Genomic DNA, 25,922 nt, shown 5'->3' on the forward strand with positions numbered 1-25,922 from the left:
ATTACAGATATATTGATTACCATAAATACCTGGTACTTTCTGAGAAGTGATGACAAGTCAACGCGATCATTTGGGATCAGTGTACAATGGGGAGGAGTGTTACTCGTCTGCGATGGAGAACAGTAGAAAAGTTCTGAGGACATTCACAGAGAACTTGCTTCAGTGTGTTGGTAGGAAACATTTTAATGCACACTACCCCAATACGGTGACTAATGCGATAGCAAAATGGTACTCATGTAATCTATGTGGAAAAAAGGAACATGCCTTCTTGAACATTGCATGTATATATATAAATATAATTTGTTATCAATGTTTACGTGTGGGCTTCTTATGCGTTAATTGTCTTATTAAGCAATGCATAACACATTCCTTAAACAAATACGTTCACCACGAAAGTGGCAATATAATCAAACTGACGACAAACGACACAAACCGAGAAAAGAAAAGGAGAACTATTTTAAAATACACATTTTTTTTTTTTAATTTTGAAGATAATCTGTTAAAACAAGAGGATAAGAATTCCAGGACGAGATGTATAGCTGAGTTTGGAGCTGCTGACGGAGGCGTGTCGTTAGAGCTCATGGACACGGTAATAGGTACGTGTAGCCGGTGTTGGTTAACACAGCGACAAGATCATTTTGTATTCAACATTACATCTGGTATATATTTTATTGTCATCAATATTCCTGTCGACAAATAAGACTTTATGTTATATTACAGAATGCGGCAACGTGTATAATTATTCTCAAACAATCATATATGTATTATGAAGACCATTTCATTTCGACATTACGAAATATGTGTAAGGTTTTAAAATACTCAAACATTTCCAGTAGATTTTAAAAGATATCAAACCAAATTCTACGATATACAATAGAAAAAATGAAATCATTTTCAAATTACACTATTAAGTTATATTAAGGGTTGTACAAAAACGTACAATATATGCAGGTCATCACCGCTAAGTGCCTCAGAGTAAATTCTTCATGATCAAGTACTGCGCTATATAAAAGATAATTCTGTCACACATGCCATCGTTGTGATTATGATATTAATTCTCCATGTAAACGACTTTTGAAAGACTACATAATGATTTGAAGAAGTTTTTTTTAAGTCTTTGCAGTTTCTTTTTACATCTTACATATGTTCATAAATAACGTGTTTATTGTCATCAATGCAATAGCCAATAAAGGTTCTACATCACTAGAAAGATTCCCGTAATAAAAGATGGTATACATCGGGGAAAATGGAAAGCCATGTGACTCTCATGACTAGGATAATGGAAACAGATGGTTAAGGAATTAAGTTGATGGGCCGCTATTCATCTCTTTTACTTAAAAATGTCTATTACGCGTAGAAATAACTGTTTTCATTTGTCTAAATAATTACACTGCCTTACTACATGATGTCACGAATTTGTACGAAGTCTTCTAATGCCGTTTTTCTTCAGATAATTTTGATATTTCAGCAAGAATACTGTAAATGGAATGATTTGAAAATAAAATCTCTTTTGAACAATGACAGGTTTAATACAGAACACATTTTACGCAAAGTGACCATATGTGTTGCATTAATTTAAACACATTTAAACCAAAATCATGTTTTCAATCTCTTTGTTGATGACCAATTTGTTTCGTGAAGTCATTTTTATAAAAACACAATACCTTCTGCTTATATATGTTTCTTGTATCGGCAGCCAAAGATTCGAACATATCTACTAAATTATCCACAAGAGATAAAGTGCACGTTCTGGCAAGTGCGACCACCATGTTCCGGAAATGCCTTCCAACAGGTTTTGTCGATCTGGCTTTCTCGTCAATGGCAAATCACTGGCTCAGTCAAAGGTTAGGGGTCTAAATGGTTAACAAATAACAAGAGAATTAATAATAAAAAATATATTGTATAACACGAAATTATTCCATAAAATGCACTCAAAGTACAGTGTGCAGTTCAGTAATAAAATAGATACATTTAATTACGATCAATGTATCTACCAGCAGTTGTCATACGAGAACGTTTACGTCTGATATGTAATAATAATAACTCGAGGTTCTTATACACCGCTTTATCACAACCTGGGTCGTAGGTCGTCTCAAAGCGATTCACACTTTACTATCCGTAGTTATTGGGTTGTTGCTTCGTTATAAATGATATCTGATTTATAGACCCTGCCCTATCCGGGGCGGATAATTCCAGAGTGACTGTGACATGGAGGAACTTGAAGCATTTCGACACCAGTGGCAGACTGATTGGATACAGTTCCTATCTTGTCGGTCTCAGGAACTCCGACCGGGTAAAACTATTATTCATTTGCTACAGTATGGTCAATATAGGCGATTGTCTATAACTTTGACTTTAATCAGTCAATAAAAACCGTTACAGACCGGGAAAAAATCATTTTATTGTCCCTACCAGACAGGTAGTCTTCGACCTCCTTTCAGTGATATTTAATAACTGTTCGCCTTCTGCACATTCTGTAATTGTTTATTATTATCCAATAATTCACTAAAGTCATTTGCTATGAAACTCTCTGTATAATCAAATTTCAAAACAACGGAATTGGTGCACAAGTGAATTTGAACATCGAACACCTTTGTTACTCGTATACTTAAAAGACAATCAAATGGAAGTTTTGTAAATAATTTTAGGTAAACAGTTATCAACTTGCTTTTCTTTATTCTTTGTTTTGTTTGGGATTCTGTTCCAGTAAAAGAAATACCATCGGCGTGTTTGGTTTACCCGCTGAACATTTCCCTTCGGACATGGCAAATAGTTTATCGGTTGATCCTAAAATGCTTTTCAGGAAAACGCAAGTGCGTCGAAATTGCTGAACTATCCTCTTCCGTGGTATTTAATTCAGTTTATTTCAATATTCGTATCATATCGTTATTATTCCATTTGCAGGAGGGTACATGATGGTGATTTCTTTCGTAATTAATGACAATGGGCAGGAAAAGGCCGTTGAGGAGGACTTGCATGATGTCTACACTAAAACCTGGAAAGAGTTTTGGCAAAATGGAAAAATCACTGAGGTAATTATGTAAAAATATTAAAATAATATCCATGCAATAATAGAAAAACACCCACCGTCACCGTAGTGACGTTGGGTGATATGCAGGTCACGACCTGCAAATTTTAGTCACGTGAAACAATGGTCCCTTAATGTATTATGATTGTTAATTGTGAGTATCTCTTGTAGGTTCATCTCTTGATTGTAAACATTCAAATTTAAAAAACAACTAACACTAACGTGATAGCAAACCACGAATCATTGTAGAACTTTAAATGTCTATATAGTCCCAGTATAGTAACTTAACTGCTGAGTTGTAATGCAAATCTTTATCTTTTCGTCGGACGGTTGACGGATTTTTCCACTTTTGAAAACTTGTTTAAAAAAATCAATTTACAAATAATAGTGCAACCATTGCGGTATTTATTTAGACAATTATCTAGGACAATCACGAATGTATAACAAAACTACAATTAGGTTGTTCCCCTCTTCACACAAGAAATTATAAAAAAATGTAAAAAATAAATACTGTTTATCTAAACCTATCATATGAGAGGCAGAGTGTTTTATCATCATTGAAGGTTTTGTGAAACACTGAAAACAGTTCTAAGTAGCTTATTTTATACCATTGTCACCAGGAAGAGTTTGTGAGCAGCTCGAGTTTTACCTACAAACCAACCATGGCCGAGCTCTTGCAACCATTCAACACTGACATGAAAGGTTCTCTGTCTTTAGTTGAATTTACCGAGAAAGATGTGGAAGTAATACCAGGAGTAGAAAGAGGCACAGGTACTATCACTTAATTTTCACACAGTCGCGGTAAATTCACCTTTAGGTTACAAAGAGGTTATTAAGGTTACTGAGTACTAAAACAGCAAAGTGAGATCAGCCTTAAACTTCCACGACAAGCTCTTTTACAGCGGAATAAAATGGTCTCACGTAGTATTTTATTTTGAGCTCCACAGAGGTTTAACTAAACCCTTAAATCTTTAAATATGTATTCTTTTTCAAAACCTGAAATATACATATACTGAGTGAATTTTTCTTGCAAAATATCTGGCGGTTATCAACTGAAAATTGAAAGATAAATGCGTAACAATTTTTTAACGTCTATATTGTTTTGAATCCACATATTTACAGTGGAACTATATAAATCGGTTTGTCATAAAATCGTTAAACATTTTCCATCCAAATGATTCATTTTATGATTATAAAATCCTGCCACTTCTAGTTAATTGACCTGTCTACGAAGTGTTCTGATCATGTTCTGATTGACCACACAGGGGCCGACGACCTAGACGTATTTGTGGAAAAAAACCTGAGGTATACGAAGCCTTGGCTATATAATATCCTCAAGGCAGGACTGTCCCCAGGGCGAAAGGAGGCTGAAAAATGCAGAATTCTTGATGACTATTTCCAGACACTTCGCGGTATCCTCCTACAGAAGACCACATTTTGTCCCTTAGTTTACAAAATAGCTTGCGTGATAGCCAAACGTACCAGTTTGTAAGAAGTCGCATAGCTGATCATGTAGTGATCAATATAAAACCATTATGGTTTACTTCAACACTAAACAAAATCATCGAATCATTGCTTAATAAGATCAATATCAAGACGATAACCTGTTTAGTCAGACAGGAGCCTCTACCATCATGATTGTATTGGTTTAAAATGTTTAAATAATCATTTTTCTGTTTTAACCGGACAAGAGTTACATTTTCTTCCTTAACAATGACTTTGCGCTAGTTAAATGTTTTTCATACTATTTAAAAATTGAAATTAATATTACTCAGTGCTAACAAAATTGTAAATCTCAAAATATATAACATTATGACTAAATATGAACAAAGAATATTACCTATAAACTTTTGATAACGATACAAAAGTAATTAGACCAGGTACTCCGGAAGGTTAATCGTCTTCTGCTTCACCGACGACACCCGCCAAGTAAATCCAACTTTGATAAAAATCGAATTAGAAATTACAGATTCACCCCCTATTAATAACAATTGTATGACGTCACGTCAACAGTCCATCAACGTCACGTCAACCCTGAATTTAGCCTGTAACGTTAACATAACAGTATGCATATGATACACAATGGGTGAACAAGGTAAGAAAAAACAGAATCAAAGATAGGGGAATATCAACCCTCGGGAAAGATTCTTTAATTGTTAAAAACTCGATACAGCACTGTACATTCATTTTTGAAAGAAGAAATGATTTTATGCCAGAAAAGAAATTATTTTACGCAATAAAAGGAAATATTTTAGAAAGCATTTATTTCCTGCATTCCATGGTAACATTTTCACACAATCATCAGAAATAACAAATAGAAATTACCGGTTCCAACAATGTCAAAAAGTGATCAAAGAAATTCAAATCTGTCGAAATTCAATTTTATAAAGCAAAGATATACTGAAAACAAAATGCCACACATTTACTTATTCAAGTGATTTTGATTAATTAGCATAAATGAAACACGAATTATATCCGTATTCATTTTACATATTTGCTGGTATAATATATACTGTATATCATGTGGCGGTGGTTGAAATTAATTAAAACATCAAGAAATTAAATAGTAGTGGTGTTATAAATGTACAATATGTGTCCACAACCATATAGCTACTTCTTAATTTAGACAGTCCACTTCTTTACCACGTTTAACTGTTGTTTACGTGGCATTGTACAGTGACTTTTTATCACGTTTTACCATTGTTTATGTGACATTATACAGTGACATTTTATCACGTTTTACCTTTGTTAACGTGACATTATACAGTGACATTTTATCACATTTTATATTTCTTAACGTGATATGATGCAGTGACATTTTAGGACGTTTACCATTGTTTACGTGACATTATACAGTGATATTTTCCCCCATTTTACCGTTGTTTACGTGACTTTATACAGGGATATAATATCACGTTTTACCGTTGTTTACGTTATATTATACAGTGACATTTTATCACATTTTACCATTATTTACGTGACATTATACAGTGACATTTTATCACGTTTTACCGTTGTTTACATTATATTATACAGTGACATTTTATCACATTTTACCATTATTTACGTGACATTATGCGATGACATTTTATCACGTTTTATAGTTGTTTACGTGATATCATACAGTGACATTTTATCACGTTTTACCGTTGTTTACGTGATATTATACGGTAACATTTGATAGCAATATACGGTGACATTTTATCACGTTTTACCGTTGCTTACGTGACTTTATACAGTGACATTTTAAAACATTTTACCGTTGTTTACGTGATATTATACAGTGACATTTTATCACGGTTTACCCTTGTTTGCGTGACTTTTTACAGTGACATTTTATCACGTTTTACCGTTGTTTATGTGACATGGTACAATGAGATTTTATCACGTTTTACCGTTGTTTACCTGATATTATACCGTGACATTTTATCACGTTTTACCGTTGTTTACGTGATATTCTACAGTGATATTTGATCACATTTTATTGTTGTTTACGTGTATTATACAGTGTAATTTGATCACGTTTTACCGTTGTTAACGTAAAATTATACAGTAACATTTGATAGCATTTCACCGTTGTTTAATTGGCATTATACAGTGACATTTTATCATGTTTTACCGTTGTTTACTTGACTTTATACAGTGACATTCTATCACGTTTTACCGTTGTTTACGTGACATTATACAGTGACATTTTATCACGTTTTACCGTTGTTTCATTACATTATACAGTGACATTTTATCACGTTTTACCGTTGTTTACGTGACATTATACAGTGACCTTTAACAGACCCTGGACCCAATCTGATTAAAATCATATGTTACATGGCTTCGTTAACGTCGTACTACGCCTGAACATCTGAGTGTGCCGCGGTCAGGGTCACGTTCAGGTGACCTTTATATTTAAAAATACTCATTAAATTTTGACCAATCAAAGACCCTCTTTCAAAAGGGCGCTCGGAGTTGTAACAAATATGGCGGACATTGATGAGAATGATGCAAAAGTTATTTGAGATTGAACAATCTGAAACCCGAACAGAAAAAGACATTCGAAGCTTTATTAAAGAAGAAAGACTGTATGGCGGTGTTGCCTACGCAATTATTACCCAATTGGTAGGTTTTCCTTGGCGTCGTAGAAACGTCAGTTCCCGCCGCCATATTTGTTTTGAAAAACTAATCTGTTCGATACCCCTCGCTATTTATCAATCAACCATGATATTCCGATTCGATGGCAAACTTTTGCCAGCGCGCCTCTGATTGGTTCATATAAAGGTCACTTAAACGTGACCCTGACCGCGACACATTCAGATGTTCAGGCGGAGCCATGTAACAGATGATTTTAATCAGATTGACCCTGGACCGTTTTTCTTGTTCGTTTAAACGCAAACGAAACGCAAACGGAACGGAAACGCAACGGAAACGAAACAAAACCCCAACGCAAACGCACACAAACCGTTTGGTTTTAGCACGCTCCTAAACCGCAGTTCATAGTAGACCAATAACGGACTTTAATTTATAACTAGATGTACACTGTACTTGCTCACGGAAGCGTGTCGGTCTCTGACCCTAACTCTGACCAGTATTTACCTGTAAAGTGCTCGCGTGCTATTTGCACAGCGGCAAATGCAGATGCACTCAATGGCAACATTTTCTCCGTTAGCACCAAAACAAAAAAAATGGAATATTGATTTTTTAAATATTGGTTTCAATAGCGTTAATCCAACGTAGTATCCAAATTTCATTTTGTCACTTGTTAATTCTTTGATACAAATAAAACGCAAAAGTACGACATTTCGCCATTCCCTGTTTATGAACATCTTTCGTAAGTAGACTAGCATGAAATCAGTAAAAAAGAATTTACGATAAAGCTTAGAACTGTAAAGTTTACGGACTGTCAAAACCATGCTATTCATAATAAAAAACAAACTGCATCAATGTTGATCAACAGTAATCTGTACTTACTGCGAGTCGGTTTAACGATTTGTACACCTAAAAAGACGACAGTGCAAACCGGAAAATTGGTCACAAAGCGTGGTCTTGCATAAAAGAGTTCCACAGTTAAAATCACAACCTAGGACAGGAGCCAGTATGGCTTTGAATGTCGATCGAGAGATTTAAGAACAAAACGATAATTGCTGTTGATTACATCGAGTTGAGGAGGTGTCAGGTGTCATATTTGGCTTAATGAATCAATGTGTCACATGTACGATATAATTTTTTTGTGTGCTTTCATTTACAGAAGCAACTATGCATACGTTCCATTACAGTGATTTGTTTTAGACTTGCGCACTTTCATTTCCGCATTGTAAACTACGAGATCAGAGACAGCGGGATAGTTCGGTTTGAAATGTAACACTTCAGAAGTAAAACTTGACGGACTTACAAATACAAATGCAGACCTGGAAAGATTTGCCAAGATCTGTACTAGCCAAAAACAACATTTAATAACGAATTCACAAAATGGTCCAACCGTTTTGATCGCGTTTAAAAACGAAAGTACGTTTTTCTGAAATAACTTACTCTATTTTTGTAAGCGTGTTTATTGTAAAATTACATAGCTGTATTTGTTATATTTATTACGTATATCATTTATCGATTGATTAAAAGCATTAACTATTAATAAAACCAACAACTGCTAGTGCTATGGCCCAACAGCAAATTTCATACCAAATCTATGAACCAGCATAACTCGAATACTCGGATAACTCTAAGTTTTCCCACGACCCCGTGGACTTCAAGATAACGAGGTTCGACTGTTATTCGTTTTCAAATGGAATTAAACTTCTAATGACATGCGTTTAGAACTCAGCAGTACATTTAACATCTAATCAGTAATCTATACGACGCCGAAACACATTCCTTTATATGAATTCATAAGATTTCATACACTCAGGACATTGAACACATATAACTTCAAAGTCGTTCTTCTGTCTGTCCGCTTGTAATGTTTTCATTATTTCTTATAAACTGACCGAATTTCTGACAATGATCAACAGATCATGGTCAAATTGCACTTTGTAACGTCTTTGAAACTTGATGCCGAAATACACTGAAACATATTTTGCTCAATGTGCCAGCCGCTGATCCCAAAACTTGTGTAATACAAATTCTTATCAGACGTCTCATTCCCGGTATCGATTGTCATTCAGCCCTCCAAACTCAATAGTGTATCCAACCCAAACCAAAGTTACTATGAGTACCTCTCTTATGGTTCCAGCGAAAACCGGAAGAAGGTTATGCTATATACCGTAATTACTGTGTACGTGTATAGGAGTATCAAATGTCGTAAATAGTGATATTGCAGATATATTGATTACCATAAATACACGTACTTGGTTCTTTTTGAGAAGTGATGACAATGGTAGAGTCACGTCTAGACACAAGGTTACACCATAAGCCTACACACGTTTACGGTTCGTGTTTGTTTATGCAATAGGTCATGCTATTTAAGTTATTTACAGATATAACATGATTTATGAATTTTGAGGTGTTTTGTTTATTGTATATTTAAAAGCTTTATCATTTATCATGTTACTCGGTAAATATAGGTGATTAACTTAATAAACTGTTGATAATTGACACAAATTCATTGTACTTTTTTTACCGCAAACGACACAAGACTAAATTACATCCGTCAGCCTCAAGGCTTGTATAAGGCAAGTATAAACTTGTTGAAAATTGAAACTGAAGCTGCATCTGTTTAAAATGAAACCTAAACTTACTTGCCTTTTTTAACCGACCTACATGCTCAAATTAATTTCTGTAGGCAATCGTGCACTCATGACATTGAACACATATTATGTCTACGTCGTTCTTCTGTCTGCCCGCTTGTTCTTATAAACTGACGGCATTTCCGACAATGATTGAAGGGTCATGGTTAAGTGGCAATTTTGTAGCCTCTTAAAAACTTGATACTGAAATACATTGAAACATCTTTAACGTACAACCTAAAATACTGAATTGAACAGTTGTGGCAGCCGCTGATTCCAACGCTTGTGTAGTACGATATCTAATAAGACTGATTTCCGGTTTCGATTGTCCTTCAACCCTAACTCTTTGATAGTGTGTGTACAAACCAAAGCAAAGATTCTACGAGTACTTCTATTTGGGTTCCATCGAGAACCGTAAGTACCGTGTATGTGTTTGCGAGCCAAAAGAAATAACAAAGATCCTTAACGTTCATATTACAGATAACCTGATTACCATAAATACCTGGTACTTCTGAGAAATGATGACAAGTCAACGAGACTATTTGGGATCACTTTACAATGGTGAGGAGTGTTACTATTCTGCGATGGAGCACAGTAGAAACGTTCTGAAGACATTCACCGAGAAATGGCTCCAACGTGTCAGTAGGAAACATTGTTAATGCAAACTACCTGAATACGGTGACAAATGCGATAGCAAAATGGTACGCATGTCATCTTTGTGGAAAAAAGTAACATGTCCTTTACTTACAATGCCATTTCCTGAACATTTCATGAATATATATGAATATATCAATCCGCCTGAAGAAGCCCTAGAAGGCAGAAAGGCCTAGCGGACGATCTGAAAAATTTGTTTTTATTCTCTGAATTCTTAGAATTTGATAATAATGTTTACCTGTAGGCTTCTTATACAATATATAATAATTCCTTATATAAATACGTTCGCCAAGTAAGTAGCAATATAATCATACTGATGACAAAGGCCACAAATCGAGAAGAGGAGCACTATTTTAAAATACACATTTTTTTTTTAAATTTTAAAGATAATCTGTTAAAACAAGAGAATGGGAATTCCAGGACGATATATATAGGTGAGTTTGGAGCTGCCGACGGAGGGGTGTCATTGGAGCTCATGGGCACGGTAATAGGTACGTGTAACCGGTGTTTGTCACTATAGCGACAAGATGTTATCGATTACTGTCTTATTATGTGTATGCATTCAACGTAACATATTAAGTCCTTGTTTATCAAATATCTGTTGAATCTTGTAATACAAGCAATTTTCAGACCATGAAATAAACGTTCTGTATTGCACATGTGCAATACGGAATGTTGTATTTACCTTCTAGCCGGAACTACTTTTTATGGGAATCCCCTTGTCATGGGAAACGTCACATATCCATGTATTGCATTGGTTTATGTTTGGAAAGTTTTTAAAGCTTGACATTTATAAATTATGAAGTACAAAAGATATTTTTCAACTTAAATACAAAGTTATGGACGTTAATGCTGTCTAAATAAATTTGAAAAAAGTTGGCAGTAAATAAAAACAAGTTGTCGTCTGCTTACACTAGTTATTGAAGCCTAAGTGGGCTTTGTTTATAATGGAATTTGCTGGCAATTTTGACATCTTGCATGATCTACTGATGGATCCAGAGACAGATGACGAATCCAGTATTCATGAAGCTGAAGGTAATCAAGTGGCAATGTCTGGGAATGAAATTAATTCACATTCCTCAACCACCGCATCGTGCGCTCCCCCTCCCTCTGACCCCATCCCTGAATCCTATGTTTCATCTGAAATAGACGACGCGGACGTGATTCCATCCCGTACTTATACTTCCGGTGTCTCTGATCTGCAAAATTACATTATGTGTAAAAAAAATGAAAATACTGTTAAAAACACTGAGGGATGTTTTAAAAGATTCCAAGAGTGGATTCAGGCTCCTCCTAGGTACGACACCAGGGGCGTTCTTCAGATTCTGCCATTTGAACTAGATACATACATTGGTGGGTTTTTTTGCTGTCTCGTCAGAAGAATGATGGTTCTAATTATGAACCCGACACTCTACCAGCTTTCATAGGGGTATTGACCGCTATCTGAGGGAAAATGGTTATAATTTCAACATTCTAACCTCAGATTTATTCAGCACAAGTCTTCAGGTACTTTAGTCTCGGCGAAAAGAGTTAAAACAGAAAATGGCTTGGGAACCGCCCAAATAAAGCTCAACCTGTCACTGAAAACGAGGAAGAAATGTTGTGGGAATGCGGTCAGCTGGGTCACGAAAACCCACATGCTTATTGCTGAACACAGTCTGGTTCAATAACACAAAACTTTTGGCGTTCAGGTGATGTGATGAGAAAAACAATTGAAATGGGGAGACATAGAATTAAAAAAGGACGAAAATGGATCAGAATACCTAGAGCTTAACGAAAGAACAACAAAAACAAGAGGTGGAAACAGTACTCACGTGAGATCATTTAATCCGAAACAGTTTGATAATCCTGAAAATAAGTCGCGATATCTAATCGAAGCATACAAATTGTACGCCAAGCATCTTCCTCAAGCAATGGTAACGCCAGAATCACCATATTATATTGCCGTCAATCAGAACAGCATTGATGAAAAGTGGTTCAAAAACCAACCAGTTGGAAGAAACAAACTCGATGTAATAATGGAAACAATGGCAAGTAATGCCGATCTTACTGGTAAAAACCCCCCACCAATCCCTGAGAAAAACTCCTCCATTCCGGTGTTGCTTCTACGACAAAAATGCAATTATCTGGTCACAAAAACGTAAATAGTGTAAATAACTATACCGTAGCTTCCTTTAAGCAACAACTTGAAACGTGCGAAAATCTTCAAAATGTAAGAAAGTCCGCTGTATCTTCCAGTGTAACGTCCACAGTATCACGTAGGCCAATGACGGAAACATCAAAGTATCAAAACTTACCAGCTGTCACCACTTCTAATGATGGACCTCGTGAGAAAGACGTACAAAATCTTGCGACGGGAATGTTTCTGGTGTTTTCAAATAGTATTGACGGAACTTTCAATATCTCTTTTTTAAATATCATCTCAGTCACAAAATACGAAATTTCACAGCATTTCACTTCCTCGTAAGTACAGACGCATAGTACAATTGCCTGGAACCGATTCTGATGTCTGAAGTAAGACATTGGGAAAATTTGAGTTTGTGGCCAGTGTCAGTGACGTCAGGCAGCGATATCGCAAGTTGGGAGAATGTACTTCCTTATTGTGAACGGTTCTTATTTTGCAAGTATTTGTTACCAATTATTTAAAAAAGAAATTGTAACCATATAAATATTTGAAATCTGTGTTGTTCTTGTGGAGTATTTGTTTTACCAGTTAAATACCATGGAGAAAGTCTATGACAAAAATCTGCACTTTGTTTTCTCTCTCTCTCTGACGTGCAGGAGAGTACCTGTGGCTGGTGTCGCCGAAACTATTTCAAACCGGTTTCTAAAAGACGAGGTGAACTGAAAAGTTCCCGGTATTTGCAAAAAATACCAAAGTTTATAAAACCTTTGTATCGATCTCTACCAAATACGGAAGGTATGTGATTTTCTAACGAATCAGAAAGCACTCATTTATTGCGAAGACGTATATATTCACTCGTGCGCTCCGTGAATATCTTCGTCTGCGCAAAAAACTCGTGTATGGCCTTGCATATTTATATGTCATTGTCATTAATATTGATGTAATATCAACGTGTTTAGAGTGCTTGATACTGGACATGGTATAATCGAGAATAAAGCAATACATACAAATATTCTCAAATGACCTGGTATTACCATAATTTAAACAGCAAGATGTATGTATTATGGAAACCTGTTTCATTGCGTATTGCTTATACGGCTGTATATGTTAATTGTATTGATTAATAAGTTTACTTAGGAAGGAAGGTTCTGTGACTGGCATAACATCTCTTTGTTTTCCTTCCAGCTAAAGTGAACCAGATGTTCAGTGATCGACGGGAAATTATTATTGTTTATGAAGATCTGTTATTAAACGACTACAATGTTCTATTTAGGACGGTCCATGGTCTGTTAAAAGTTACATTTTTGCGTTGTTAGCTTCGGTTACGTTTTCACATCCGATAGGGGATGTGGCACCGGCTATCTTGATGAAGGACGAGTGCGCCATTTACTGCGTCATCCGGCATTCCGGCATTACAATTTGTTTCTTCTCCTTCTTCTTCTTCTTCTTCTTCTTCTTCTTGGTGCATTATGCCGTAACGAATAGTGCTTTGAATTCCGTAAGCATAATCTAAGACTGCAGGGATAATTTTAATTCTTTCGAACAAAAGTGAAATCATAGAGCAAAGAAAAATGGGACAGAATATCCTTTTAAGAAAAGCAACTTTCTTTGTTTCAACATTTTAAATTCAGTATACCTATTGCCATATATAGCGCTTCGTTTAATTGTGAATGTTGTTTCATGAAATACGTTTGTACCAACTCAACAATTTTCGTACGTGCTGGCCAGTGTCACTTCAATGTACCGGAAGTGCCTTCCCACAGGTTTCGTCGATCTGGCTTTCTTGTCAATGTCAAATCACTGGCTCAGTCAAAGGTCAGATTTTATATTGATTAAGTAACAGAAAACTAACCTAAATCTTATATTGTCTTATATAAACTGATCACATACAGCGTATACACGGTCGGATGGCGCAGTGTGGAGCAAATTCGCCTATTCCCGAGACAGCCAGGTAACGATTCCCATTTAGGACCTAAAAAGGTAATAAATCACTTGCACGACCACTTGGGGTTCACCCGGGTTTTCCGGTATCTTCCATCATCAAACCAATAATGATTAACATAAGTTTGTTTTATCTATTTCATATTTGTTGTATAATAAAAAAAATCATTTTATGTCAAGCGTACAGTTTGGATTATTTATTTCATTCAGTGAATATTACAGCACTTCCCGTTCGACGAACGTTTTCGACTTTCTGTAATGAGTCGTTTTAATTGATTGTATGATTTAAAGACCGTGCCATATCCGGGGCGGGATATTCCAGATGGACAGTGACAAAGAAGAACTGAAAGCATTTCGACATCAATGGCAGACTGACTGGAAACAGTTCCTATCTTGTCGAGCCAAGGAACTCCGACAAGGTAAAATGAAACACTCCCTCTAATAATTGAAATAAATAACACAAAAATAAAAAATAATTACATGACATCAATTCAGCTTATAAACGGATAGCGAATAAAAGTGAGTGAGGTGTATGAAAGCCCTCCTACGAGAGGACACTATTTGTTTAAGAGAATAGATCCCGGGGCCCCACCCAGTGTAGTTTACATTTATCAACATGCTGGAGAAATCAAATAATTAAAAGAAATGATATTCCTTAGCTGCAAGACATAATGGGTTTTTTTGGAAGCGGATATTTAAATACAAAATATGACGTTTGACAGACAAATACTTTGCCAATAACTCTGATGATATATTAAGGAATTCGAATACACAGAATCCATGAAACATTACTGTTTTAAATGCTTTACGTGTATGTGACGGCAAACCAACGCATTTTATCAACATCGCAACTAATTTGATAGGGAACATGCTTTATATTATATAAGTGTCACCAAACCATGTACAGCCAGTTCCAATGATCATGTAAAACGTCAGAAGAATTATTAAATGCTATTAGACATTTTACACTTGTATTAACCATTATAAATATGAACCATTGCTTTCGGCTAACCTGTTGCTTTACATGGCACGTCCATCGTGTATGTTATCAGTCCAGTTTAATTAGCTGCATTCGGCAGATTGTTTGAGGTCGAAGTTGGATTATTGACATGTCCCAATAGGTAACGTCACCAATGCAATAATATTATACAATTGTGGACTTTTGTGCTGGCTTTACCAGCACAAAAGCCCAAAAATGTCTTGTTATATGCTTCAACAATAAAATAAAACAAAAAAACACCTCATGGCTCTGATTTTTGTACGCAAGCCTCCGTGTAAAATTTAGCCATGTTTGAATTCAGCAATTCAGTATCGTAGCTTTCGAAGAAATCGTCTAGGTTCTTTTTCTTAAGATAAGTATGGTTGACATGCACTGCGTGTTCAATGGCCTTTTATACGTTAACAGCATTTTTATCCTCGAATAGTTTTGGTCATTTTCTGATGTAACGGAGGAAAAACGTTCGCCAGAAGCCATCTTCTAATGTCGCTTGCCAGATCGCGTTCCGGTCTAACTGCGCATGCGCTACGACAGGTTCATGGGAATTTGCATATAGGCTATATTTAGAAATCGATATTCACCGGATAACCAGTCTACATGCGTTTTTGAGGACTGGTCACGTGTATATGATCCGACCAACGTGATTGCGAGAAATTTTCATGCATATAATAGACATATATGAACAATGGATAGGGAAAACCAGTATCTGATAAGACATAAGTTCAAGTCACATTAGCAGTTTTCAACAACCTAAAACCGTCTCTTCCTTCAACTTAATGATGTACGTTGTCCAAACGTCCAAATTATATCTTATGTAATATAAGACCAATGTTTCTTTCCATAAATTCTATATGATCGCATATCTGAATCCGATAGAATGGACGCAGAAGATACACGAAGTGCAATAGCAGAGTTTCTCATAATTTACAGACGAAACTTATTGAACTTTTTATTTTGTAGATAGGATTTTTTTTATACAAAACCCAAACATTGTAAATACTGAGTGGAACTCAACTCCCTGAAATCTAGTAGTTATGAACGGAAAAAACCATAAGATAAATTTGAGGTTATGATAAAGTTATTTGAAAATGAAAAAGTTCAGTACACAATTGAGTTTGACTTTAGAATATAGTAAAATATTTTCGTCTAAAGCTGCCATTTCTGAATTTTAAAACTGTGCTTTTCTCAGCTTTACTGACAAGTCTACATTGTTATCACCTAAACTTTTCCGAATGGCCATGCAGGTGCTGAAGACAGAAAAACGTGTGTGGACAAATCTTTGAAGGGTACTAAGGCTTGTCTGAATAATGTCCTCATGTCAGGACTATCTCCAGGACGAACCGAAGCTGAAAAGAGCAAAATACTTGACGATTATTTCCAGACGCTTCACAATCTTCTCATGCAGAAGACCTCGTTCTGTCCTTTATTTTACAAAACTGCTTGCGTGATAGCAAAACGTTTAGAGCGTTAAAATATATGCATTACCCCATCTTCGTCGTGAAATTAGTATAACGACAATCTTTATATTCCGAAAATAGAAATGAAACTTTCTGACACTCATACTAACAGTGGAATATCGCTTGTTTACGAAAGTTCTAATAACGTAATGGTCTTGAATATTTATATAATATCAATAAATATTTAATTTATGTGTTTATAATAAACTATCCGGGTTTTATGCAAATAGTGTGGTTTATTTAAATTATATATTGTAATTAAATAAAAAAAAAAATGAATACCATCTACCTGTGAACCTAATCTGACTTTCACGGAAACCTTTTGAACCACAATATATTGCAACTGGAATATTATCCTAGAACATAGAGATTTATGTATTGTTAATTTCAAATCAAACCTGCCCACTAAATGTTAGGCTTTTAAAACGTGGCATGATTGTTTGTCATTTTTGTTTTCCGATGGTGTCAGTACATTGTATGTTTAAAATGGGAAAATGTGATTTCGAGTATTTTTGAATTATTTGCAGGCTTGCCTAGGTATACGTTTCCTTACCCAGTATAATAATACATAAAGCTATACCATGCATGTCTCTAGTTATTATACATTCATTGGTTATCACATTTCATCGCTTTTGTTTTCATTCAACAATTGCTAAAATACGATTACCGCTAAAATAAGTATGTTTGCAGTATGTTTTGTCGACATTTCATTCAAGGAAACTGAAAAACGATTTTGTTAGTTTTGTCTCGTCTAATATATCATAATGCTTTGCTTACATTTTTGGATTTTACATAAATCATTCATAGTAATGTTTGACACAAACGTACCTTAGAGAAGGAAAAGAAATTAAAACAGTGATAGACGCGGATAAAACACGTTGATATGACGTCATTCAAAACAAGTTGATGACTTTATTCTTAGGTAGCAGTGTACAGTAGCGTACGGTGGCCACATGTGATATTTTTGTACAATGAATAACCCCTGCAATATTACATGTATCAAAATTTAAAAACAAATCACAACTAAAATTTGCATATACATGATGAAATGGAGTATTTGGGCTTCATAATTTATGGGATATACCCCCAAGATATACATATTATGAAGTTGTGTTGTGAATGATGCAGGATGAATCCGCTATCCATGTTTACATGTATCTGAGACATGTCCTTTACTGTTAGGATTAGGTCATTTCTACTGTACTGCGAGATATCTTCTAAACAAACCGTGTGTTTCGCTCCTTTAATTTCAGTATGTGTTAATTTCGAATTTATGCCTATAAAACATAAGTGCTTAAACAATATTTATGATAGTATCAAATGAAAAACATACGAACAGTTATATACTTACTTCTTTCCTACTATTACCTAGCTGCAATTAATACAGTTTACCTGTTGCCAGCCATTTTTTATTGTTGCTCCTTGTGAGCTAACCATATGCTGATAATTGTCCAGCTAAGAGGTAGAGGACAAAAGTGCAGAAAAATAACGCAGAGAGTCGTGGTAAAGCAAAGGCTTAAACCAAAAGTGCGGCTGTAAGCCATGTCATTGAGAACTAGTGATAGTTAATTGAACCAATATAGACCAGGTAGCGTTCGAATCGCAGTCGAAAATTACTCAAACTATAATAAGTTGCCATATGTCGAAACTGCCATGCGAATTCGAACCGATGACCCGAAACGAGTTTCAAACGTTGCCATTTCACTATTTCTCCGCAGGTACGTTGCACTGGGTTAGAGAACTAAATAAGCAAAGAAGACCTCGTAAATACTTAAGACATTGTTTCTTACTCTCAGGTCCCTCAATCCAAACTGACATGAACCAACAGTTTCTTAGGCTTTCTATCCAAATTGTTTGCGATAGTACCGACGATATATATTTCTACACAGGAACATCATTCTGTTACGGTCACAAACAAACAATGATATAAACGCAGGTAGGGCGCCGATCATGGAAAATCAACCTCCATACATCGAGATAAAGTTATCCTTAATGTTGACGAAGACAGATCAACGTTTCATTGTTGCTTATTATCACATGTACATGAGCCATCAGCGGATATATTTAGAAGCATGAAGAAAAACTTCAATGATGACTGGTGTTGTGTGGAATTTTACCTTCAAACCCGGTGAGCCTATACAAACCACACACCCGTATCTCGCATCAGTAAGCATTATGATACTTTAGGATCCCTGTCCCATTCAACTCTGGTTTTTTGTTCATGCTGTAACCCCGCTTTAATTTCGCTTTGGATATAACTGTAGCACAGTTTGGGCAGGATACTTCGTTGATCATATTGCTCAGTCGGTTAGAGCGGCAGTATAAGAATCTGAGCACCAGAAGTCGAATTCCGGCAGGTCCGCTGTTTTCAAGCAGAGCACTGCTGTTGCATTTGTTCTTTTTTCTTGAATTTTCCGGAATTTATGTGATTTATAAGTCAGTCTGGCAAAAATCAGCTTCCATTGTTTACTCACAATTTTTGGCAGTGGTACAAGGACCCTTAACATGTAAACCTGAAACGCTTTGAAAATGGAAGGATTGAGATACACAACAAGCATGTCTTACTTTTATGGACGATACATGTGCTACGGTTTACTACCTCTGCTTTCCCGACTACGCACAGGAAGAGTTTAGCGCATGCGCCTTAAAGTTCTTTGGGATTAACTAGCTTGCCGGTAGTGTCGTCTAGGCTCTTTCACCACATATATGCAACAGACAGGTATAAGGTAAGTGTGATTGCTGCACTGCTCTGCCACTGTCTTTAAATGAACCGTGCTTATGGAGTGGTTCATTGCAGGGAAATGAACCACTGTTGTATAAGATTTTTAGAAGCCATGTGGAAATATGTCTGTATCTCGAAAGCCCGGTAATTATACAGGTAAAGGCCTCAATATACTTAAAAAAAACCTCTCCAAACCGGGAAGTTAATGATATTTTAGGTGTACCTGGCATTATAAGTAGCAGATATGCTCATGTCCATGCTTTTCGATAAAGGATGATCTCTATCCTTCAATCACATCTACATCCTTGTTATCGCATTTGACCTTTCGTGTAAATGATCACCTGAAATTAAAGCTGTTTCATCGTTGGTTCTCAAAACTTAAAACTATTAGGCCGAATTAAAAAGTACAAATTTCACAATAATGCTGATCTAGTTATGCGGTTCTGCTTTCGAGATTTACCTGAAAGATGGGGTGACGTAAAGTCTAGACACAAGGTCAATACTATAAACCATAAGCTTACAGTTGTGTACGTTTCTAGATCATATCATATGTCATGCTCTATATGTATTTACAAATGAAAAATGATGTACGGATTTTGCCTTTTATTTACCCACATACCTGTTATTTCTGTAGGAAGTCAATCGACATGCAGTATAAAACAGTTTTTATACACTCAGGACATTGAACACATATTACTTCTAAGTCGTTCTTCTGTCTGTTCGCTGGTAATGTTTTCATTATTTCTTATAAATTGACCAAGTTTCCGACAATGATCAAACGATCATGGTCAAGTGGCACTTTGTAACCTCTTTGAAACGAAATACACTGAAACATCTTTTGCTCAATGTATCAGCCGCTGATCCCAAAGCTTGTGTGGTACGAATTCTTATCACTCGACTGATTCCCGGTATCGATTGTCATTCAGCCCTCCAAACTCAATAGTGTGTACAACCCAAACCAAAGTTACTATGAGTACCTCTCTTAGGGTTCCAGCGAAAACCGGAAGAAGGTTATCCGATACACAGTAAGTACCGTGTATGTTTTTGCAAGGTAATATGAGTATCAAATGTCGTAAATACAATGTAGTTATATTACAGATATATTGATTACCATAAATACCTGGTACTTTCTGAGAGGTGATGACAAGTCAACGCGATCATTTGGGATCAGTGTACAATGGGGAGGAGTGTTACTCGTCTGCGATGGATAACAGTAGAAAAGTTCTGAGGACATTCACAGAGAACTTGCTTCAGTGTGTTGGTAGGAAACATTTTAATGCACACACTACCCCAATACGGTGACTAATGCGATAGCAAAATGGTACTAATGTCATCTATGTGTAAAAAAGGAACATGTCTTTTATATATATATATCAACGCCTTTTCTTGAACATTGCATGTATATATTTATAAAGAATTTGTTATCAATGTTTACGTGTGGGCTTCTTATGCGTTAATTGTCTTATTAAGCAATACATAACACATTCCTTAAACAGATACGTTCACCACGAAAGTGGCAATACAATCAAACTGGTAACAAAGGACACAAACCGAGAAGAGGAGATATATTTTAAAATACATATTTTGTTTTTAATTTTGAAGATAATCTGTTAAAACAAGAGGATAAGAATTCCAGGACGATATGTATAGCTGAGTTTGGAGCTGCTGACGGAGGCGTGTCATTGGAGCTCATGGACACGGTAATAGGTACGTGTAGCCGGTGTTTGTTAACACAGCGACAAGATCATTTTGTATTCAACATTACGTCTGGTATATATCTTACTGTCATCAATATTCCTGTCAACAAATAACACTTAATATGTTATATGTTATATTACAGAATGCAGAAACGTGTATAATTATTCTCAAACAATCATATGTATTGTGAAGACCATTTCATTTCGACATTATGAAATATGTGTAAGGTTGTAAAATACACAAACATTTCCAGTAGATTTTAAAAGAAAACAAACCAAATTCTACGATATACAATAGAAAACAAAAAATCATTTTCAAATTACACTATTTATTGAGTCTGTTTGTTACAATAATATCTAACTTATAATTCCAATATCGAATACACATGTAAAGAAATTATAAAATGTGAAACGCAACACTAAAAACAACAAGTCTGATATAGACATTCCACCACTGAAAAGAGTCCTGAAGGACATGAGATAAAGATGACTCTCCTACGTGAACACTATAATATACAAGAGTTGCTTGCCCTTTAGTGAATCCAGTCCTGCTTGAATGACAGATGCAGAAAATCTCGCTATGTTGTTAAAATGCTAAGATATTAAGGGTTGTACAAAAACGTATAATATATACATTTCGTCACTGCTCAGTGCCTCAGAGTATTTTCTTCATGATCAAGTAAAAGATAATTCTGTCACAAATGCCATCGTTGTGGTTATGATATTAATTCTCCATGTAAAAGACTTTTGAAAGACTACATAATGAGTTGATGAAGATTTTTTAAGTCTTTGCAGTTTGTTTTTACATCTTACATTTGTTCATAAATGATTCCTTCGCTTGTAATAACAGATGATATAGAGCGGGGAAAATGGAAAGCCATGTGACTCTCATGACAAGGATAACGGAAACAGGTGGTCAAGGAATTAAGTTGATGGGCCGTTATTCATCTTTTTTACTTAAAAATGTCTATTACGCGTAGAAATAACTGTTTTCATTTGTCTAAATAACTGCACTGCCTTACTACATGATGTCACGAATTTGTACGAAGTCTTCTAATGCCGTTTTTCTTCAGATAATATCCACCAGATGTCCAGTGATCAACGGGAAGTTATCCTTGTTTATGAAGATCAGTTGTTAAACGACTACAATGTTCTATTCCAGACGGTCCATGGTAGGTCACTTAAAATCGGTGCTGTGATAGTACGTCGGGTTTCTATTTTAAGGAGACATGTCCTAACAGGTTGCAATCTCTTTTTTTTACTTAATTATGTGCTATTCCAAATATGATCTCATGGATAACATTTTTGATATTTCAGCAAGAATACTCTAAATGGAATGATTTGAAAATAAAATCTCTTTTGAACAATGACAGGTTTAATACAGAACACATTTTACGCAAAGTGACCATATGTGTTGCATTAATTTAAACACAGTTAAACCAAAATCATGTTTTCAATCTCTTTGTTGATGACCAATTTGTTTCACGAAGTCATTTTTATAAAAACACAATACTTTCTGCTTATATATGTTTCTTGTATCGTCAGCCAAGGATTCGAACATATCTACTAAATTATCCACAAGAGATCAAGTGCACGTTCTGGCAAGTGCGACCACCATGTACCGGAAATGCCTTCCAACAGGTTTTGTCGATCTGGCTTTCTCGTCAATGGCAAATCACTGGCTCAGTCAAAGGTTAGGGGTCTAATTGGTTGACAAAGAACAAGAGAATTAATAACAAAAAAATATATATTGTATAACACGAAATTATTCCATAAATTGCACTCAAAGTACAGTGTGCAGGTCAGTAATAAAATAGATAAATTTAATTACGATCAATGTATCTACCAACAGTTTTCATACGAGAACGTTTTCGTCTTATATGTAATAATAACTCGAGGTTCTTATACACCGCTTTATCACAACCTAGGTCGTAGGTCGTCTCAAAGCGGTTCACACTTTACTATCCGTGGTTATTGGGTTGTTGCTTCGTTATAAATGATATCTGATTTATAGACCCTGCCCTATCCGGGGCGGGTTATTCCAGAGTGACTGTGACATGGAGGAACTTGAAGCATTTCGACACCAGTGGCAGACTGATTGGATACAGTTCCTATCCTGTCGGTCTCTGGAACTCCGACCGGGTAAAACTATTATTCATTTGCTACAGTACGGTCAATATAAGGCGATTGTCTGTAACTTTGACTTTAATCAGTCAATTAAAACCGTTACAGACCGGGAAATACTCATTTTATTGTCCCCACCAGACAGGTAGTCTTCGACCTCCTTTCAGTGATATTCAATAACTGTTTACCTTCTGCACATTCTGTAACTCTATATAATCAAATTTCAAAACAACGGAATTGGTGCACAAGTGAATTTGAACATCGAACACCTTTGTTACTCGTATACTTAAAAGACAATCAAATGGAAGTTTTGTAAATAATTTTAATGTAAACAGTTATCAACTTGCTTTTCTTTATTCTTTGTTTTGTTTGGGATTCTGTTCCAGTAAAAGAAATACCATCGGCGTTCTTGGTTTACCCGCTGAACATTTCCCTTCGATAATGGCAAATAGTTTATCGGTTGATCCTAACATGCTTTTCAAGAAAACGCATGAAATTACTGTTTATTATTCCTTAGCTGAACAAGAATGGAATTATTTTGGTGTCTTTTCAAAGTAAAATATCGCATCTAAAAATAACCAAAGGAAGATGATAGTTTCTCCTGCGTCGAAATTGCTGAACTATCCTCTTCCGTGGTATTTAATTCATTTTATTTCAATATTCGTATCATATCGTTATTATTCCATTTGCAGGAGGGTACATGATGGTGATTTCATTCGTATTTAATGACAATGGGCAGAAAAAGGCCGTTGAGGAGGACTTGCATGATGTCTACACTAAAACCTGGAAAGAGTTTTGGCAAAATGGAAAAATCACTGAGGTAACAATGTAAAAATGTGAATTAAAGTAATATCCATGCAACAATAGAAAAAATAACCACCGTCACCACAGTGACGTTTGGTTATGCAGATCACGACCTGACTCTGCAATTTGACCACACAAGAAATGCAACATCACAATGCATTGCAACGTCCAACTAAATGTAGTTATTGAAATATGTTTTTCTCCGACTGCAAATTTTGGTCATGTGAATAAACTTATTATGATTATTAGTTATGGGTATCTGTTGTAGGTTCGTCTCTTGATTGTAAACATTCAAATTAAAAAAAAAAACCCAAAAAAACAACAACAACAAAATACTGTTAATCTAAACCTATCATATGAAGGGCAGTGTGTTTTATCATTATTGAAGGTTTTGTGAAACTCTGAAAACAGTTCTAAGTAGCTTATTTTATACCATTGTCACCAGGAAGAGTTTGTGAGCAGCTCGAGTTTTACCTACAAACCAACCATGGCCGAGCTCTTGCAACCATTCAACACTGACATGAAAGGTTCTCTGTCTTTAGTTGAGTTTACCCAGAAAGATGTGGAAGTAATACCAGGAGTAGAAAGAGGCGCAGGTACTGTCACTTAATTTTTATACAGACGCGGTAAATTAACCTTTAAGTTACATAGAGGCTATTAAGGTCACTGAATATTAAAACAGCAAAGTGAGATCAGCCTTAAACGTCCACGACAAGCTCATTTACAGCGGAATCAAATGGTCTCACGTAGTAATTTGTTCTTGAGCTCCACAGAGGTTTAACTAGACCCTCAAATCTTTTTCGAAACCTGTTATCTACTGAGTGAAATTTTACCTGCGAGATATCTGGCGGTTATTAACTGAAAAGTAAAAGATAAATATGTAACAATTATTTAACGTCTTTATTGTTTTGAATCCACATATTTACAGTGGAACTATATAAATCGGGTTGTCATAAAATGGTTAAACATTGTCCATCCAAAGGGGTCGTTTTATAATTATAAAATCCTGCCACTTGTAGTTATTTGACCTGTCTACCAAGTGATCTGATCATGTTCTGATTGACCACACAGGGTCCGACGACCTAGAAGTATTTGTGGACAAAACCCTGAGGTATGCGAAGCCTTGGCTATATAATATCCTCAAGGCAGGACTGTCCCCAGGGCGAAAGGAGGCTGAAAAATGCAGAATTTTTGATGACTATTTCCAGACACTTCGCGGTATCCTCCTGCAGAGGACCACATTTTGTCCCTTAGTTTACAAAATAGCTTGCGTGATAGCCAAACGTACCTGTTTGTAAGAAGTCGCATAGCCGATCATGTACTGATCACTATAAAACCATTATGGTTTAGTTCATCACTAAACAAAATCATTGAATCATTGCTTAAAAAGATCAATATCAAGAGAATAACTTGTTTAGTCAGACAGGAGCCTCTACCATCATGATTGTATTGGTTTAATATCTTAGAATATCCATGTTTCTTTTTTAACCGGACAAGAGTTGCATTTTCCCCCTTAACAATGACTTTGCGCTAGTTAAATGTTTTTCATACTATTTAAAAATTGAAATTAATATTACTCAGTGCTAACAAAATTGTAAATCTTAAAATATATAAAATTATGGCTAAATATGACAAAGAATATTACCTATCAACTCTTGATAAA

General features: G+C 35.6%; 1 protein-coding gene and 1 long non-coding RNA gene across 3 annotated transcripts; both read left to right on the top strand.

Moving 5' to 3' along the window:
- On the top strand, positions 1 to 25,922 carry LOC110442505 (gibberellic acid methyltransferase 1-like). Of its 2 annotated transcripts, XM_021486152.1 has the most exons (9): positions 19,557 to 19,638; positions 20,733 to 20,895; positions 21,237 to 21,341; positions 22,405 to 22,503; positions 22,877 to 23,024; positions 23,346 to 23,473; positions 24,148 to 24,275; positions 24,705 to 24,855; positions 25,331 to 25,922. In XM_021486152.1, the coding sequence occupies exons 2-9, from the start codon at positions 20,775 to 20,777 to the stop codon at positions 25,555 to 25,557; spliced, it is 1,107 nt and encodes a 368-aa protein (XP_021341827.1). In that variant the 5' UTR covers positions 19,557 to 19,638; positions 20,733 to 20,774; the 3' UTR covers positions 25,558 to 25,922. The 2 variants fall into 2 exon arrangements, with proteins under 2 accessions (XP_021341835.1, XP_021341827.1); XM_021486160.1 differs by lacking the exons at positions 19,557 to 19,638; positions 20,733 to 20,895; positions 21,237 to 21,341 and adding exons at positions 1 to 170; positions 492 to 596.
- On the top strand, positions 2,209 to 3,741 carry LOC110442521. The gene is made up of 3 exons (XR_002462025.1): positions 2,209 to 2,293; positions 2,905 to 3,032; positions 3,649 to 3,741. It is a non-coding gene; the product is annotated as an uncharacterized LOC110442521 (long non-coding RNA).

This window comes from Mizuhopecten yessoensis, unplaced genomic scaffold (assembly GCF_002113885.1).
Source record: "Mizuhopecten yessoensis strain PY_sf001 unplaced genomic scaffold, ASM211388v2 scaffold1883, whole genome shotgun sequence".
NCBI lineage: Eukaryota > Metazoa > Mollusca > Bivalvia > Pectinida > Pectinidae > Mizuhopecten > Mizuhopecten yessoensis.